The 19568-nt window shown below is 36.7% G+C and overlaps 1 protein-coding gene and 1 pseudogene across 5 annotated transcripts in view; both read left to right on the forward strand.

Annotated features, from left to right (window-relative positions):
- Heph (hephaestin) overlaps window positions 1-19568 on the forward strand; it is a 119050-nt gene that overhangs the window by 15113 nt on the left and 84369 nt on the right. For all 4 annotated transcript variants that reach the window (NM_010417.2, NM_001159628.1, NM_001159627.1 and 1 more), the window contains exons 6-10: window positions 185-367; window positions 2264-2518; window positions 4830-4998; window positions 13483-13619; window positions 15679-15810. In NM_010417.2, the coding sequence (NP_034547.2) occupies window positions 185-367; window positions 2264-2518; window positions 4830-4998; window positions 13483-13619; window positions 15679-15810 (876 nt within the window). The remainder of the gene's footprint in view (window positions 1-184; window positions 368-2263; window positions 2519-4829; window positions 4999-13482; window positions 13620-15678; window positions 15811-19568) is intronic.
- Rpl17-ps8 lies at window positions 14293-14949 on the forward strand (annotated as a pseudogene). The gene has a single exon (XR_878178.3). The product of XR_878178.3 is annotated as a ribosomal protein L17, pseudogene 8 (transcript).

The following is a 19568-nucleotide window of genomic DNA, read 5'->3' on the forward strand; positions in this document are numbered from 1 at the left end:
AATTATTCTAGGACCCATGTTTCCCCCATTTATGTAATAGCTTCACCTAGCAAGCTTGAAAATGAAACGTAATATAAGAAACATTTTCTGTTGTCAAATCTATAAGGTCCTCTCCTCTCCCTATATTTTCTTATGAGAATCCCTGGTGGACTATTCTCAAGGGTCATTTTTTGTGCTTATCCAGGGACCCTGGATGGTAATTCCCCACCTCAGAGGAAGGATGTGGACCATAATTTCTTCCTCCTCTTCAGTGTGATAGATGAGAACCTTAGCTGGCACCTTGATGACAACATTGCTACTTACTGCTCAGACCCTGCCTCGGTGGACAAAGAAGATGGAGCCTTTCAAGACAGCAACAGGATGCATGGTCAGCTAAGAGGAAGTAGCTGCATTGTGACAATGAAGGCTCTTATGGAGAGTTTCCATTTGGCCTAGTATTTATTGTGTTCATTCATTTTTATACTCACAAAGACCACACGTGGGTGGAAAGACCAAGGACATGAATTTTCTGTTTTGTCTGAAAGCATTGAGGATCATAACATTATGAATCAAAAAAAGCACAACTCAATCTCACTTCTGATCTCTCTAGTTATGTAGACTGTGCCCTTGCCATTAAGGCTATCTTTCTCATAGTGTAGAATAGCCAGGATTATTAATTATGAATCATATATATTATATTTAGTCACCGAATAAGTTGTCCACTCATATAATTAATTAATATTGCCTTGGTTTTAAAAGGTTGCAAGATAGCAGAATTATCTACTTTCTGGAGAAACTGATAATTTTCCTTATATCATACTTTTGGCTTATATCTACTTTTTAAATTGGGAAGTACATGAATACAGTCTCTCTGCTACAAATTATGTAGTAGAGTTTCCCATATTTGGGGTTAGCACACCCAGAGTACAATGGATAGTTTGCTAGAAAAGAATTGATTATATTGATTAAGGATAAAAGTACTTTCTCTAGCTCCTCCATTGGGGGCCCTGTGATCCATCCAATAGTTGACTGTGAGCATCTACTTCTGTGTTTGCTAGGCCCAAGAATAGTCTCCCAAGAGATAGCTATATCAGGGTCCTTTCAGCAAAATCTTGCTAGTGTATGCAATGGTGTCAGCGTTTGAAGGCTAATTATGGGATGGATCCTCGGGTATGGCAGTCTCTAGATAGTCCATCCTTTCGTCTCAGCTCCAAACTTTGTCTCTGTAACTCCTTCCATGGGTGTTTTGTTCCCAATTCTAAGAAGGGGCAAAATGTCCACACTTTTGTCTTTGTTCTTCTTGAGTTTCATGTGTTTTGCAAATTGTATCTTATATCTTGGGTATTCTAAGTTTCTGGGCTAATATCCACTTATCAGTGAGTACATATCATGTGAGTTCTTTTTTGATTGGGTTACCTCACTGAGGATGATGCCCTCCAGGTCTATCCATTTGCCTAGGAATGTATCAGAAGATGGCCTAGTCGGCCATCAGTGGAAAGAGAGGCCCATTGGTCTTGTAAACTTTATATGCCTCAGTACAGGTGAACGCCAGGGCCAAGAAGTGGGAGTGGGTGGGTAGGGGAGTGGGGGGGAGGGCATGGGGGACTTTTGGGATAGCTTTGGAAATGTAAATGAAGAAAATACCTAATTAAAAAAAGAAAAAAAAAGATAAAAAGTACAACACTCCAAGTCTTAAGGAGAGAATTGATTTTAGGAATATGTATATCTTGACTTTGTTTTTGTTAGTGAAGGAAGATATTTACTAGGTTATAGGAATGCACCCAAAGTCAAGAAAAAATAGAGCTGAAATCTCAGTGGAAAGATATAAAATATAGATTATATAGTTTAAATTTATCTTGAGTTTTTATAAAAATGGATTACAGTAGCCATGATAGTCAGGTAATATCACACTATTACTGTGAAAATTTCAGAATGAACCTAGCCAAAAAGGAAAGAATGGCTCAGGAAACATCTCACATGATGTCCTCTGATGGCTGGATTTGGAATATGGATTTTTATTACCTAATAAATGTGGAGTTCTTGGATAGAAATAACTTAGAAGGAAATTTACTTCTTATGTCTTAGTTTTCTCAATTTTTTAATACAATCAACAATTATTTGCCTATTCATTTTAATCATTTGTAACATTTAAATGAACTAGGGCATATGTTCAGTGCAGTGTGCTCTTTAAAACTTCATTTGAATGTTCTACTGTTATTGTCAGATGGTAAGGCTTTTCCCATTAATCTGTTGCATCCTAATTTCTGATTTTGTTTTTCTGCAGCAATCAATGGGTTTGTCTTTGGGAACTTACCAGAGTTGAGCATGTGTGCACAGAAGCATGTGGCCTGGCACTTGTTTGGCATGGGCAATGAAATAGATGTCCACACAGCTTTCTTCCATGGACAGATGCTGAGTATCCGTGGACACCACACTGATGTTGCAAACATTTTTCCAGCTACCTTTGTGACTGCTGAGATGGTGCCCCAAAAGTCTGGAACCTGGCTAATTAGCTGTGAAGTGAACAGCCACTTGAGAAGTAAGGTTTAACATTTTCACTCTTGGAATATATGAGGAAAATGTCATTAATGGTCAGTAGGAAGCAGGGCTTCTAGCGTGGAGCCATCTATCTAATAGATCTTCTAGGATTCTTTGAGTAGTCAGATATATAGGTTATTTCTTGCCTCTGCCATTAATATGCTGGGTAAATTTAGAAAAAAAATAGGCTTAATATTCCTGATAAAATTTAACATAAAATTACATAGGAACAAATAGGCAGAGTTTTAAACTTCATTTTTTTTCAGAGAAGGTTAAGGGAAAGGATTAAGTAATATTTTCAGTTAGTTGAATATGGATTGAAAGGAGAATAAGGAAATTATGGTGTAGTGTGGGAGAGTAGTGACCCCATAGCAAGGACATGGTAGCAGTTGGTCTGGAAGACTTTGGAGAAAGAAAGTAGTTTCAGTAATGTCATAGTATCTTCAGGGGCATCCTTGCAAAGAATAAATGTAAAAGGAAGTGGAAAGAACAATAAATAAGTGATTTTGAGGTTTGAGGTTTAATGAAATATTCACGAAACACCTTTGGGCAAGTTTCTTTCTAATTTTATTCCTCATCAAAATAGTCCATAGATATCTTAGTTCATACTTTCTAGAATCACTTGATGCATTATGAATTATGAGGGTATTGGGAAAGTCTCATGTGACTATGCAAAAGTCGGTGAGAACAGGTTGGGAGATATATATGATCTATCTTCCTTCCTTCCTTCCTTCCTTCCTTCCTTCCTTCCTTCCTTCCTTCCTCTATCTATCTATCTATCTATCTATCTATCTATCTATCTATCTATCTATCTATCTATCTATCTATCTATCTATCTATCTTTGCACATACATACATATATATATATATATGTAGCACAATAAATCTTGGGTGGCTGGATTGATATACATGCTTCAGTGACTGAAGTCTGCCCTGGGCATCATAGGTGCTTGGGGAAAGGGCTCAGATATTTACTGGGGTTAGGCATATGATGTAATAGTAGAACAAGCAAGAGCATTGGAATGAAGACATCATGATTTCCTATCCTGTGGTTTTTTTTTTTTTCACCATCTTTGGTAAGTCTTGAGGAGGTCAGTAATGATTTTTACCTCATAAAGTTTTACTGAAATTTCAGAAATATTAAGTTAAAATTTCTAAGGGAGTAATGTGACCAGAAAAAAAATGAGCACCTGGCTTCTGTAATTAAAAGGTAAGTTTTAAAGTATAATGTTTTCTGCCAATTATAGGCACATAATTTTGGGAATGTTACCTAACTTCTCTGATTTTTATTTTTCTTCATCTTCGAGTAGAGCAGTAAAAGTGTTTTTCATAGGTAGTTCAAAATTTAAATGAAGATAGAATGTAGCACAATACTTGATATATGTGTTCATCAGAAATGAATACCCTGCCAGGCAGTGGTGGTGCATACTTTTAATCCCAGCTCTTGGGAAGCAGAGGCAGATGGATTTCTGAGTTTGAGGCCAGCCTGGTCTACAGAGTGAGTTCCAGGACAGCCAGGGCTACATAGAGAAACCCTATCTGGAAACAAAACAAAAATAAAAAACAAAAAAAAAGAAAGAAAGAAAAAGAAATGAATACCCCTTAAAGTAAAATAAAATAAACAAAATAAAAAAAATCAGTGTTGCTATTTCTTCCTTATGCTTTAGGCTTCTAATATGGGTGGAATAGTCTCCTTAGGTGTTATTGAGACAAAAGCCATTAGTGAAGTTGAACAGCATACATATACTGTTAAGGAAATACAGATAAGTGAAATCTGTTATTATGCTTCAATGTACTTTTATCCATATTTGGAGAATATCTACAAACTAAATTTTCTGACAATTACAGATATAAAGCTTCATCTCCATGTATGCTTATTATATTCCTTGCTTACCAGTTTATAGGTAATGTAGCCTTCTTTTAGACTTGATGTGCATTCCTCCTGAAGTAGACATCCTCATTGTCTTCATTTAGAAAAGATACGTGTGCAGACTGAGGCTTTACCTAAGGTCTTATAGATATTAATACATATTTGGCTTAAACTTAGATCTCCCGACGCAAGTTTCTATGATGGTGCTGCTATATAGATGTTTTGCAAATATATGAATAAGATCTAGTATATGTGTTAGTGACTGCCTGGGCTCACTCTTTCTATTAGCCAGGATCTTACAGAGTCAGGAAAAGCAGCACATTTGGGAATAGAGGTAAGAAGACTAGAGGAGGATGAAAGGAGACAACAAAGAAAAGAGTATATACTCTAAGTAGGAATCTTACCAGTAGACAGGGAAACTATGTGTGTTTTTTTTTTCCAGGTGGCATGCAGGCCTTCTACAAGGTTGACTCTTGCTCCATGGACCCACCTGTGGACCAGCTCACTGGCAAAGTTCGTCAGTACTTCATTCAGGCCCATGAGATTCAATGGGACTATGGTCCAATAGGGTATGATGGCAGAACTGGGAAGAGTTTGAGAGAGCCAGGAAGGTAAGAGAGAGAAGGCTCCTGTCCCTACACCTACTCAAACTCATTGAAATTGCTAATTTGGTCATCACAATTTTGCCTAGATGCAATTACTATTATTAACCAACTGCCTTCAGCTCTCTTGTTTGTAGTATGTAGCCAGCCTTTTGTAAGGTTATGTCGTATCCTCAATTAATGTTTAAATAGAATTGAAGTTGTTCTCACTGAAAAAATATGGCCACATTTAGAAGGGTGTTGTCAATTGAAATGACTTTTCTTTTCAATAAATTATTTGCTTTTCTCCTTCTTTTCTTCTTTTAATCTAAGCATGGGTATTAAAAAAAACACACTTTGAGAAATTTATGGGAAGAGAGACTGCTTGTGGCGAGTCCATTTCCATCCTTTTGTAGGACCATCTCCAGAATCCTTTCCTTTATACATGAACCATATTTACAGACAAGCAGAAGGTTAGTTCTTTACTTGGTTGCTAGACCTGGTTTCCAACTCATTGGGTCATTGGCAATGTCAGTTCTTTCACAGGTGGCATTTGGTAGATGACTGGGGCAAAACATGGGAAAGATACGTGGATGATTTAGAACGGAAGCCAGGGAGTATTGATCAGATTGGTCTGGGTTGGAAGGTGGAATGCAGTGCCTGGCTTGAGATTCATTCACTCTACCGGCATAGAAATCATGGGTAGGCAGCTTTGGTTTCATTTAATGTTTGACAGCAACCAGTGATGGTAACAGACAAATAGAAGTAACAGAAGTATCACCCTCTTATATTGCAATCCTTATACTGGCTTTAGACACTGGGCCACTTAGTAGCACAGAGTATACAGATTTTTGGCGTTTAGCAACAGCTAATTTTATCTTGGTCCAGAATCTGAGACTCTTGACTCTAAAAATTTGGGAGCTTTGAAACTCGTTTGCTAACTAGAGACTCCATTGGTTCTTTCTTGTGGCTTCTTTCAGCCCACCCTCTCAGTCTTTCTACTCCCATTTCATGTCTTCTTTCTGAACTGACTTTCAAATCATTCAGTGGCTTCTTTAGCTGTCATTGTTCTCTGCAAAAACGTGTGTTATCAATCTCTATATGCTGGAGCACAGGAGGCACCTGATGCTGCTTGTGAGTCAGTGTTTTTCAGAGACTGGACATAAGGCATGGTAGGGATTATTTAAGAATAGGGTACCTCTTCTTACTGAAAACAGAGTCCTGATCATTTGTGCTGATGTATGGGACCCTGACTGGAACCATCAGATATTCTGCATTTTTTATGTTGGCACTGCTAGGTTAAAAAAAAAACCAGGCCTTTGGGCACTGCTACTGTGCAGGTGTAAGCCTTCCACAAATCCCACTCATTCAGTTATCTGTGTTCTGTATTGGGAATCCTGGCCCTGGGATCTCAAACTAGGTACTGGTTACAAACAGGTCTGTTTGGAACTCCATCTAGAAATATGGCACCAGCTTCTGGGAATGCCTTCAAGGCTGTTAGCAAGCAGCAATGAAAGCAGCACCACTTAGTACTTGGAAGCTTGGTGCTTAGAAATGCATACTGGGCTGTTCAGGAGGAACCCAGCATCAGGGATCAAAAGCAACACAGGGAGGAAAGGTGGTGATGAGCAGTGTTAGGTTTGTACAGTGTCTGTGGGTGGCACTGGGCAATACTGTATTCAAGGTGTACCTGTGTAGATTATTCATCTCTCAAGCACTGATCAAGTTATTCTCAAAGGCAGGAACTTGTTCAACTACCAACCAGGCTGTGCACAAGGCTTATGGTATCAATGCATATCTCAAGGAAGACACACTTATTAGTTTAGACTAATAGCACCACTGCCAGTTCTGTATGTTACCACTTCTGAACCACACAACAAAAAAAACAGTCAAAAATACCACTTGAGAGAAATGTTTGCTTGGAGCTAATGCTGCAGTGCAGGAGAGGAAGAAGAGTATGGTGTCTTGCAGCTGACTTTCTTAGTAAGTCTAGGCTGCCTGATTATATAGTCTGAGGAGGTGCATTTGGACCAACCATAGCCATTTTTGGGGGGGGGGGCAATCATAACTTCATTTTATAACAACTCCAGTCATTTGGGCTATGTTTAAGATCAGTCTTAGTACTATCCACCCATGGAAAGGGTCACTTTGACAGCAGTGGAAATGGTTTATAAAGACTTCTGATTGCAAAACATCTGGAACAAACTATTTCAGATAGTCTTGGCTAGAACTGTACCTCTAGAAGCCAGAAGAATGAGTTGTAATCTTTGTGTCTCTGGGCACGCATAGTTGGTGCTGGTACAAGTATAGTCTGGCTGGATACTAGATTGGCACTCCTTTTTCTTATGGCAGCTCAGGCACCAAAGGTGTTTAATGGTTGCTAATTAGAAAGTCAGATTGTGTCCAATTTTCTGAGGAATCTCCAGACTGACTCCTAGAGTGGTTGTACAAGCTTGCAATCCCACCAGCAGTGGAGGAGTGTTCCTCTTTCTCTACATACTCACCAGGATCTGCTGTCACCTGAATTTTTGATCTTAGCCATTTTGACTGGTGTGAGGTAGAATCTCAGGGTTGTTTTGATTTGCATTTCTCTGATGATTAAGGATGTTGAACATTTTTTCAGGTGCTTCTCAGCCATTCGGTATTCCTCAGTTGAGAATTCTTTGTTTAGTTCTGAACCCCCATTTTAATGGGGTTATTTGAATTTCTGGAGCTCTTTGTATATATTGGATATTAGTCCCCTATCAGATTTAGGATTGGTAAAAATCCTTTCCCAGTCGGTTGGTGGCCGTTTTGTCTTATTGACAGTGTCTTTTGCCTTATAGAAGCTTTGCAATTTTATCAGGTCCCATTTGTCAATTCTTGATCTTACAGCGCAAGCCATTGCTGTTCTGTTTAGGAATTTTTCCCCTGTGCCCATATCTTTGAGGCTTTTCCCTACTTTCTCCTCTATTAATTTCAGTGTCTCTGGTATTATGTGGAGGTCTTTGATCCACTTAGACTTGAGCTTTGTACAAGGAGATAAGAATGGATCAATTCGCATTCTTCTACATGATAACAACCAGTTGTGCCAGCACCATTTGTTGAAAATGCTATCTACCAGAAGATCCAGCAATACCTCTCCTGGGCATATACCCAGAAGATGTTCCAACTTGTAATAAGAACACCTGCTCCACTATGTCCAAGGCAGCCTTATTTATAATAGCCAGAAGCTGGAAAGAACACAGATGTCCCTCAACAGAAGAATGGATACAGAAAATGTGGTACATTTACACAATGGAGTACTACTCAGCAATTAAAAACAATGGATTTATGAAATTCTTGGACAAATGGGTGTATCTGGAGGATATCATCCTTAGTGAGGTAACCCAATCACAAAAGAAGTCATTAGATATGCACTCACTGATAAGTGGATATTAGCCCAGAAACATAGAACAACCAAGATACAATTTGCAAAACACAGGAAAATCAAGAAGAGGGAAGACCAATGGGTGGATATTTCATTCCTCCTTAGAATAGGGAACAAAATACCCATGAAAGGAGTTACAGAGACAAAGTTTGGAGTTAAGACGAAAGGATGGACTATCCAGAGACTACCCCACCCGGGGATCCATCCCATAATCAGCCACCAAACCCAGACACTATTGCACAATGCCAGAAAGATTTTGCTGAAGGGACCCTGTTATAGCTGTCTTATATGAGGCTATGCCAGTGCCTGGCAAATACAGAATTGGATGCTCACAGTCATCTATAAGATAGAACACAGGGTCCCCAATGTAGAAGCTAGAGATAGCACCCAAGGAGCTGAAGGGGTCTGCAGCCCTATAGGTGGGACAACAATATGAACTAACCAGTACCCCCAGAGCTCGTATCTCTAGCTGCATATGTAGCAGAAGATGGCCTAGTCAGCCATCACTGGGAAGAGAGGCCCCTGGGTAGTGCAAACTTTATATGCCCCAATATAGGGGCATGTCAGGGCCAAGAAGTGGGAGTGGGTGGGTAGGGGAGCAGGGTGCAGTGGGGGTATAGGGAACTTTTGGGATAGCATTTGAAATGTATATAAAGAAAATATCTAATAGAAAAAAAAAGTCAGATTGGCTCATTCTCAATGTTTTTGCTTGTTAACTGGAAAATTATTATCAGAAGGGATTACACGATAAATTTATAGTGTTTATTGCCAATAACAACAGTGACTTTTATATTTTACTTTTTAATTTTTTCTTACAAGTATACGTACTGTATGCTATGTGTATGACTTCCACCTTGTTTCCCTCAACCTCCTTATTATCAGTTCTTTCCTCTTCCATTAGTTTTCTTTATTTCCATGAACAGTTAATTCCATTTATTTTATATTCTACTTTTCTGTCCTATATATATGTACATGATGTTTCTGGCTATAAAATGTAGAAATCAAAGAGGATAGAAAATATACAATATATATATTGTTCTGAAACCAGTTTAATTTGATTAATATTTGATTCTTTCTAGTTGTACCCATGCTTCTCTAATTAGTGTAACTTCATTCTTGATTATGTCTGTAAATATTATATTGTGTATACATACCATACTTTCCTTACCATTCCTGTATTGTTGGGCACATAAACTGGTTTTATAGTTTAGCTGCTGTTTACAGTGATTCAGTAAACACTGATGAGCAAGTTTGTCTGTGATTTGTTGATTTGTGCTCCTTTGCTCCAGATAGTTATATGATAGATCTAAATCTAGGTGTTGTTTTCTTTTCCTTTTGAGAAACCTCCTTACTGATTTCCATACTGGCTAGACTGGTTTACATTACAACCTACAGTATATAAATGTTCCCTTGTGTTTCACACCTGAATCAACATTTGCTGTTGTTTCTTGTCTTGAGGACTGATATTCTACTGGAGTTAAGATGGAAACTTAGTGAGGTTTTGAATTGTATTTCTGGGATGACTGGTGAGGAAGAGTGTATTTATTATATGTATTTATTGGCCATTTGCATTTCATGATTTGAAACCTGTTCAGGGGCCTGGTATATGGCTCAGTTGGGAATTATATTTGTTCTTCATGCATGAGGATCTGAGTTTGAATCGCCAGCATCTATTTGTGCTTATAAACACTAACAATGGTAATAGGGCCAGATGGATCCCAAAGTCATCTATCCTTATGAAGGGGCAAAATGCTATCTCAAGGCCATGGCTTGAGATGGCAAGAGAGGAAGTCACTGTCCCTCTCTGGACTCTACAGGTATACACATGGGCATATGTACGCACATACTTATATGCATTACATGCACATACCATATACCACACATATTAAAGAGTTGGTTTTTTTGAGAGAATGTTTCTATTAATTTTTTATTGATTGGGTTGTTTGAGGTTTTATTTTTTGTGTGTTTTTTGTTTATTCTATCTATTAATTCTTTTTGAAATGTCATAAATGTGGGGGTTTATCTACAAGTGCTTATCTGTTTCTGTTGCTGTATAGAAGTTTTTAAATTTCTTTTTTAAAAATATCTTTATTAGGTATTTTCCTCATTTACATTTCCAATACTATCCCAAAATTCCCCCATACCCTCCCCCCCACTCCCCTACCCACCCACTCCCACTTCTTGGCCCTGGCGTTCCCCTGTACTGGGACATATAAAGTTTGCAAGTCCAATGGGCCTCTTTCCAGTGATGGCTGACTAGAAATTTCATGTTACCATTTCTCAGTGTCAGCCTTTGTATTCTGAATGACTAGTTTTCAGAAAGCTATTATCTATGCCTATATGGTTTTAATATTTTCCTTTCTTTACCCTCTATCAGTTTCAGAAATTTCCTGTCTTACATTAAGCTCTTTGGTCCGTTTGGAGTTGATTTTGTGCAGGTTGAAATACAAAAACCTAATTTCATCTTCTCCATGTGGATATCCAATTTTGCTAGCATTATTTGTTGAAAAGTCTGTCTTTTCTCCACCATGTATTTTTGACATCTTTATAAAAACTCAAGGGGCTGTAACTGAGTGGGTGGGCTTGTATGTGGATTTTGATTCTGCTCTAGTTATCTACATGTCTGTATTTTTTGCAGTATTCTGTTCCTGTTTTTTTTAAATGATTGTATTGTTACTTTTAAAAAACTTTTAAATTTACTTTTATAATTACATAATTTTCCTCTTCTCTTTCCTCCCTCCAATTCCTTCCATGTGCCCATCCTGTTTCTTTAAAATCCATGCTTTCCCTTTAATAGTTACTATAAGTTTGTAAAGCAATTTGAAATCAGTTATTTGAAATCTGATACTTCTGCATTATTTGTGTGTGTGTGTGTTCAGAATTTCTTTGTTGATTTTGGATTTTTTGAATTTTGATATATTTTCCTGTTTCTGTGCAGGGTAACAAAATTTGGATGGATATAGTATTGAATATATAGGTTGCTTTTGGTAGCATAGTCACATTTCACAATATTAATTCTTCCTCTTGATCAGTGAGTTCCTTTCATCTTTGGGAGTACTATTCAATTTCTTTCTTGAGTGTTTAAAAGTTTTCATTGTAGAGGTTGTTTGCTTCCTTGGTTACATTTATTCCAAAGTAATTTTGGAGGCAATTTTGAATGGGATTGCTTTCTTGATTTCTTTCTCAGCATGTTCACTGTTGATATATAGGTAGACTACTGATTTTTATGTGTTAATTTGCATGTGTTGAAGCACCACTGCATTCCTGGAATAAAGTCAAGTTGATCATGGTAATAACATATCTGGTGTATTACTGAATTTCATTTGTGAGTATTTTATTACAAAATGCAGTGCCTATGTCTATCAACACGATTGCTCTATAATATATATTTTCTTTTTCTGATTTTGCACCTTTAACTGGTTTTGGTGTTAAAGAACTACAAATTTTGTACAGAAAATTTTATAGTGTTTCTTTCTTTAAATAGTGATAGGTTTTATTTAAACAAACAAACCAACACATTTTAAGATTGCTTGACATCTGTCCAGTGCCTAGGGAGAGTGCTCCATATGGAGAATGGTTCATGATAGCTGTGCATTTGTTTTTGAATGAATGGCTTTTGTTAAGTGTACAGCAACTAGGAATAAAGAATGAAATAGCAAGTAGAAGAGGGATGGTAGACCATCAGATCAGACATTTTTATCATTGAGCAGAAACTAACAGGGCAACCCAGGAACCAAAATAGTCAGCTATATTCTCTGACCAGTTAAGAGAGTCACCAGGTAAAATGTATTATCTTTGGTGAGACTTCTGATTAGTTGTTCCTAGTTTTTATACCACATTTTTTAATGTCATAAGATAAGCAGTAGCTGAATCTTTTGCTTTGGGAAGGTAGTTGAGAATGATTAATCTCATAGCTGTTTTCAAGGACACAATGTTTTTATCCTAACAACTTGCCCTCCTGTTATTCTCAAGAGCATGGTATTTTTACTCATGTCAGGTTTTGCTGTTCTTATTTAATTTTCTCATAGGGCTAGGGGACCAGCCTGTCCCTGGACAAGTGTTCTTGGAAAATACTTTTAAGACAAACAGGCTTGTATCTGAAAGGGGAGGGGAAAGCCCCACCACCTTCAGAGTCAGTTTCTCAGTGAGCTTAAAGAACATTTGGCAATTTACTAATAATATGTATATTATAGAGAGAAATTCCCTTCTTTTATATAGAGAAATTTCGGGTGTACTTGAGATAAAGATGGCCTTGTGATGGCAGGATGTGCTGGGGCATAGAGAAGTTCTTGAGAGATTGTCTGGTGCTAAGGAGGCTAGATCCTACTGCATCTTCCAGCTGCCTGCTCAACACTTGCAAATTATGTTAGGGTTTTTGTTGTTGTTTTGTGTTTTTAAGATCTAGGATATAAAAGATATTTTGACCATATTCCTGCCAAACCAAAGTTAAGTGTCTAGAGGCCTAAGTTCCAGTGATGACATTCTTCAGAGACTTTATCCATGACAAGATAAGGACAATGGGGATTCTTTGCTAACTGTTCAGGGAGAAGTAGATAACAAAACTTTAGACCTCTTAGGAGCAAAATAAATATGTCGACAAACACAGACATGTAACTATGGAGCAAGTGATCATGATTACTAGAGAGACATGTAAATGGATATTAGTTGCTGGAGCTGGCTATTCCTTTGGGTCAGTACCAGAGAGGGTCCACCTATGTGGAAGGAGAAAAGAGCCAGTATTCCAGCAAAGATATTCACGTACTGCTGAATCTCTGAAAAAAATGCACTAATCATGTAAAATTACTTCGAAGTTACTACAGGGATAAAAGCTACCAATACCCATCTAATGCCCAGTTTCTGGAGACTGTCTAGAGAGAAAGTGCTAGTGTGTTCTGGAGGCTTCTTCATAAGTGAGCAAGTGAATTTTGACACAGAAGACTTTTGGTATACCATTTAATAGTACTATAAATGAGAGAAGGTGTCTTCATGTTGTGAATTTATCTAGGTAACCCATCAAGATCTAGAAGTCTGTGTGATAAAGGGTAAGGTGGGTGTCAATTTGATACTCAATGTAATCATATAACATTTACCCTCTTACTTGTCAGTGGCCCAGATAAGTACTTCCAGAAGAGCTCTAGTCGAATTGGAGGTACTTACTGGAAAGTTCGATATGAAGCCTTTCAAGATGAGACATTCCAGGAAAGGGTACATCAGGAAGAAGAAACACATCTTGGAATACTGGGTGAGGAATCCTTAACTCTTAAATTTCATGAATTAGAGAGAAAGAAGTGAGAAGAATTTTACTTGAGTCTGGTGGTGAGTCAAGGGAAGTCTGTGTAAATGGATCTCCAAAGTTCAGTCCCAAGAAATGAGTGTTTGTAAAATGTGACCCAGGTCTGAGTGTGTTTAAAAATCAATAGGTTAAGCATAGTCAAATAGTATTTTGCTATAAGACTTTTGAGAACCTTACATTTATTTTTGTTTATGATGGAAGTTTAAGCTGAAATGAAGATTATATATCAGTTCTCAAACTTGTGCTATTAAAATATTTTGGTAATGCCCCCTATTACCATTATTATATAGATTACAGTCTGTGAATTGCCTCTGAAGAGGTATTGTTGATGATCTATTAGAAGGCAGTAAGATCGGCCAGAATCTTGACAGTCTAGAGCCAGACATATACCACCACAACATAGACATGTTCACTATTATTAGAGATATAGAACTAAGCTTGTATGGTATTGAAAACTATATTTAGAAGGTCTAAAGCAGAACATTAATACAATAGAAGACTATGTGTAGTTTAATCACTTCACAAAACCAAGAAATGAAATAGATCAGGTGGGAGAAAGCTTTGGAAATAATATAATATTCCAGGGATATTTCTGTGCAACTGATTCTGTATAGGAAACATTGTTAGAAATATGAGGAAAGCTCTTCCTGTAAGCGGCCAGAGGTCACCTGCCAAGATGGTTCGCTACTCTCTTGACCCAGAAAACCCCACAAAATCATGCAAATCAAGAGGGTCAAACCTTCGTGTTCACTTTAAGAACACCCGGGAAACTGCCCAGGCCATCAAGGGAATGCATATCCGCAAAGCCACCAAGTATCTGAAGGATGTCACCTTAAAGAAGCAATGTGTGCCATTCCGACGGTATAATGGTGGAGTTGGTAGGTGCGCCCAGGCCAAACAGTGGGGCTGGACACAGGGTCGGTGGCCAAAAAAGAGTGCTGAATTTTTGCTGCACATGCTTAAAAATGCTGAGAGTAACGCTGAACTTAAGGGTTTAGACGTAGATTCTCTAGTCATTGAACACATCCAGGTGAACAAGGCACCTAAAATGCGCCGACGAACCTACAGAGCTCATGGCCGGATTAACCCATACATGAGCTCCCCCTGCCACATTGAGATGATCCTCACTGAGAAGGAACAGATCGTTCCAAAGCCAGAAGAGGAGGTTGCACAGAAGAAAAAGATATCCCAGAAGAAACTGAAGAAACAAAAACTCATGGCCCGGGAATAAATTCAGCATAAAATAAAGGCAGATAAAGTTAAAAAAAAAAAAAAAAAAAAAAAAAAGAAATATGAGGAAAAATATCATTCCTAGAAAAGAGAGGTGTTCATTTTTGTTGGCTGGTGCTCTGTTTTCAGTAATGTATACCAAGTTGTTCAATAATGAAGACCATTTGCAAATTGAGCTAGGAAGCCAATCTAGAAGGTTTAACCTGGGAGTAGAGTCAGTATAAGCAGTCATCAGGCTGATGTGTTGGTAGCTTCGAAAGTGACTCAAGTCACACTGAAGCTCCGAAGTTCTGCTTAGACTACTAATCTAGTTCATGGCCAATATTCTCTTCAATTATAATTTTGTTAAGATTTTGGTGAGCTCTGATCTTAGATGGAACCTGCTAGCAAATGTAACTATGGGAGAACAGAAAACAAATGTAAGAGTAATTGAAATAGATCTGACTGGGGTATAAAAGAAAGTCATGATCTTAGGTTTTGGCTCTGTAATTGTTACTTGTATTTTTGTAGGTCAATCCTTCTTCTCTGAAGTTATTTCATCAGTATAATAGAGGCAATAACTCCTCCTGTGTATACCTTAGAGTAATATATGAGGATTACAAGAGACAGTAAATTTAATAGTGCCTTTATTATTATAAATAACATGATTCTTAGAATAGATTATTATAAAGATAAATATTCTCTATTTTGTGTGTATTCAGTTATATTTTTCTCCTATTTTTTTGTTTTTATTCGTCATCTGTTTTCATTCTCATAGTCTCACTTTCCCATTTTCTAGGACCAGTGATAAGGGCTGAAGTGGGTGACACCATCCAGGTGGTCTTCTATAACCGTGCCTCCCAGCCATTCAGCATACAGCCCCATGGTGTCTTTTATGAGAAAAACTCTGAGGGCACCGTGTACAATGATGGTGAGCTGGAAGCGTTTCCAACAGTGTAGGCTATAGGTGACTCTAGAAGGAAATAAGTGAATAATGGGGAGAAAGTGCAAAGTTGTGGTCATTAGAATGAATAAATAATGGAAATAGTAAAATATCGTTAAGATTTTGATGAGTTCAGATCTTAGATGGAACCTACTAGGAAATGTAACTACTGGAGTACAGAAAACAAATTTAAGAGTAATTGAAATGGATCTGACTGGGGTATAAAAGAAAATCATGACCTTAGGTTCTGACTATGTAATTGTTACTTGAATTTTTATAGGTCAATCCTTCTTCTCTGAAGTTATTTCATCTGTAGCCCACCTCATTAGTAATAGAAAACAAGATTTTTAAAGTATTTTAGAAATGACTGCTAAAAATATAGTCTTATAAAGAGTAATTTTAGAAGCCACAGGTATATGTGACATGGGCAAAATCCAGAGTTCTATTCTAAGTCCCCAAATTATGATACATGTGAATATATTCTTAATATAAAATATACACATCATGAACTTCTGAAAAACATGAATATATACAATTATAAAATAATCATTCATAGGAAAATTATGCATTTTTATATGCCTTTTAATATTTTCTGTAATTATATATTATTATTATATCATGTATTATTAATATATTTAAAGAATGAGATGATAAGATTTGAAGTTTTTCGTTCTACTGTTGTCAACATTACATTCTATCTGTCTATGATCATAATATAACATTTTAATGGCCCCTGTAACACCCTTTCACATGGATTTTCCATAGCTTATGTAATATAGTATCTATTGCTAAGGCATATAACATTTTAAAAGAAGATTTTTAAATAGCCGTAACATTTGTATAATGCTTCATTTGGGGGGAGGGGTTACATCACATGACAGAATCCTAGAAGTGAGATCACTGTGTAACTGATTTCTTACTTTCTCGGATGATATTATAATAAGCTCATTCTAAGATAAGCATATAAGAAGCAATGAATGTCAAAATTTCAAACAAATATAAAAATACTTTCCATAAGCCATTCACACCTTGCTTTTTATGAAATCAATATTATGAAGAAGGGTACAAACTTATACAGATAACAATCAAATGCAACCTGCCAATTTCTATTTATCCTTGATATAAAAATAGCTTCAACAAGCACTGAAAACTCAGATATGAGAGTACACAATTGATACCAATATTTTAGAGGCCAAGTCAGGAAGTGTACAAGTTTGAAGCCATCCTGTGCTATAAACCAAGACTCTGTCAAAAAAGCATAATATGTTGGGTAAGGTGGCTTGTGTCTATGATCTCAGCAGTTGGAAAACAGAAGATTGCCAGGATAAGTGAAGCCACCCTGGGATCGTACTCATTTCTAGGGTAGCCTGTGCAACCTAGTAAAATTCTGTAACAAAAAAAAAATTTTTTTTAATTGAAACCAAACAGAAACTTTGGGGATAACTTAAGAGGTTTGGGCATAGATTAGTCCTTGCATGATTTTTTTGTTTTGATAATATGTACTAGTAACACAGACAATAATTTTTAAGATTTTTTTCTTTTTTATTAGTTCTTTGAGAGGTCCACACAATGTATTTTGATCATATGTACTTCCTCCACCCACTATTCCCAGATCTATCCCCACTTCTCTATCAATGCAGTTTGGTATCTTAAAATAGCAACAATAATAACAAATCAACTCCAATTGTGCTGCACATACATTCTTGGATATGTGGCCTTTACTGGAAGGTCTTCAACACATCAGGGCCTGTGTACTTTAAGAAAATGGACTCTTCCTCCACAAGCATTCAATACCTCCTTAGCTAGCTGTGGGTCTTTGTATTCAACTCCCCTCTCCAGGATGGAATTTTGTCTGGTTTGAGATTGCACAGGTCTTGTACTTGTCTCAGCTGCCAAGAAATCACATGTGCAGCTACCCTGCTGTGATCATAAAACACTGATTCTTTTTATCTGTCTTCTGCCTCTGCCTTTTAGGATGTTTCTGCTCCCATTCTTCGATTAATCCTGTTCAGGGCTGGCTGAATATTATCTAGTCTATTTTTCTATTCTACTACTTTGTTGAATGCTTTTATCAGGTATAGGTGATTTCTGGTGGGATACTTAAATATTTTAAGCCAAATGTATCTATAAATTAATCCATTTGCTAAACTTTTCCAACTTGGTGGAATGTAGATTTTTTTCTCAATTCTTGTTTATTTAAATGCATTTTATGGTCAAAGATATTAATAATATTGAGTATTTTGAGAATCAAATAAAACTTGAAAACCTTTTCAACTTTTATTTTCATATCCTTTCATACCCTAAAATATCATTAATGAATATTTAATACTAATAACTGAGGATCCTATATCTTATGTTGAATAGTAAATTGTTTCAAAACATACAAAATATTTTTTGGGAGTTAAGCATAGTAAAAGACCATAAAATACTAAAGAAATCATTAAGAAATATATTCAAAAGCACTTACTTGATACCACCTGACATAGTGAGATAGTATTTAAAATGCATTATATGTCTGTGTACATTGTCTAACAATCAGTTTACTTTAAAAAGATCATCAATGTTTCTAGGAGAAAAATTATGTTATCAGTAAGTATGTTTTAAAAATTTCAAAATAGCAAAAAGTCTTTGAAATTAAAGGTTAAGAAAATGCTAATTTCAAACACAGTAAGAAAAATTATCAATAATATTCCATGACGTTCGTAGAACATGATTTTAATATTTTCAACTGTTGATATTCAACAAATAGAATAGCTATTTTTAAGATATACTTCATTGTTATGTCTCTCTTTTCGTTTCTGATTTTATTAATATGGATACTGTCTCTGTGCCCTCTGGTTAGTCTGGCTAGAGGGTTATCTACATTGTTGATTTTCTCAAAGAACCAGCTCCTGGTTTTGTTGATTCTTTGTATAGTTCTTTTTATTTCTATTTGGTTTGATTATTTCCTGCAATCTACTCCTCTTGGATGTATTTGCATCTTTTTGTTCTAGAGCTTTCAGGTGTGCTGTCAAGCTGTTAGTGTAAGCTCTCTTCAGGTTCTTTTTGAAGGCACTTAGAGCTATGAGTTTTCCTCCTATCACTGCTTTCATTGTGTCCCATAAGTTTTGATATTATGTGTCTTCATTTCGATTAATTTCTAAAAAGCCTTCAATTTCTTTGTTTCTTCCTTAACCAAGTTATCATTGAGTAGAGCATTGTTCAGCTTCTATATGTACATGTGCTTTCCATTGTTTTGGTGGTATTTAAGACCAGCCTTAGTCCATGGTGATCTGACAGGATGTATGGAATTATTTCAATTTTCTTGTATCTGTTGAGGCCTGTTTTGTGACCAATTATGTGGTCAATTTTGGAGAAGGTACCATGAGGTGCTGAGAAGAAGGTATATCCTTTTGTTTTAGAATGAAATGTTCTGTAAATATGTTAGAGCCATTTGGTTCATAACATCTGTTAGTTTCACTGTGTCTGTTTAGTTTGTGTTTCCTTGATTGCTGAGAATGGGGAGTTGAACTCTTCCACTATTATTGTGTGGGGTGTGTTGTGTGCTTTGAGCTTTAGTAAAGTTTCTTTTATGAATGTGGGTGTTCTTGCATTTGGAGCATGGCTGTACAGAATTGAGAGTTCATCCTTGTAGGTTTTACCTTAGATAAGTACAAAGTGTCCCTCCTTATCTTTTTTGATAACTTTATGTTGATAGTCAATTTTATTTCGATTTTAGAATTGTTGCTTCAGCTTGTTTCTTGGGA

The sequence above is a fragment of the Mus musculus genome, chromosome X (genome assembly GCF_000001635.26).
Source record: "Mus musculus strain C57BL/6J chromosome X, GRCm38.p6 C57BL/6J".
Taxonomy (NCBI): Eukaryota; Metazoa; Chordata; class Mammalia; order Rodentia; family Muridae; genus Mus; species Mus musculus.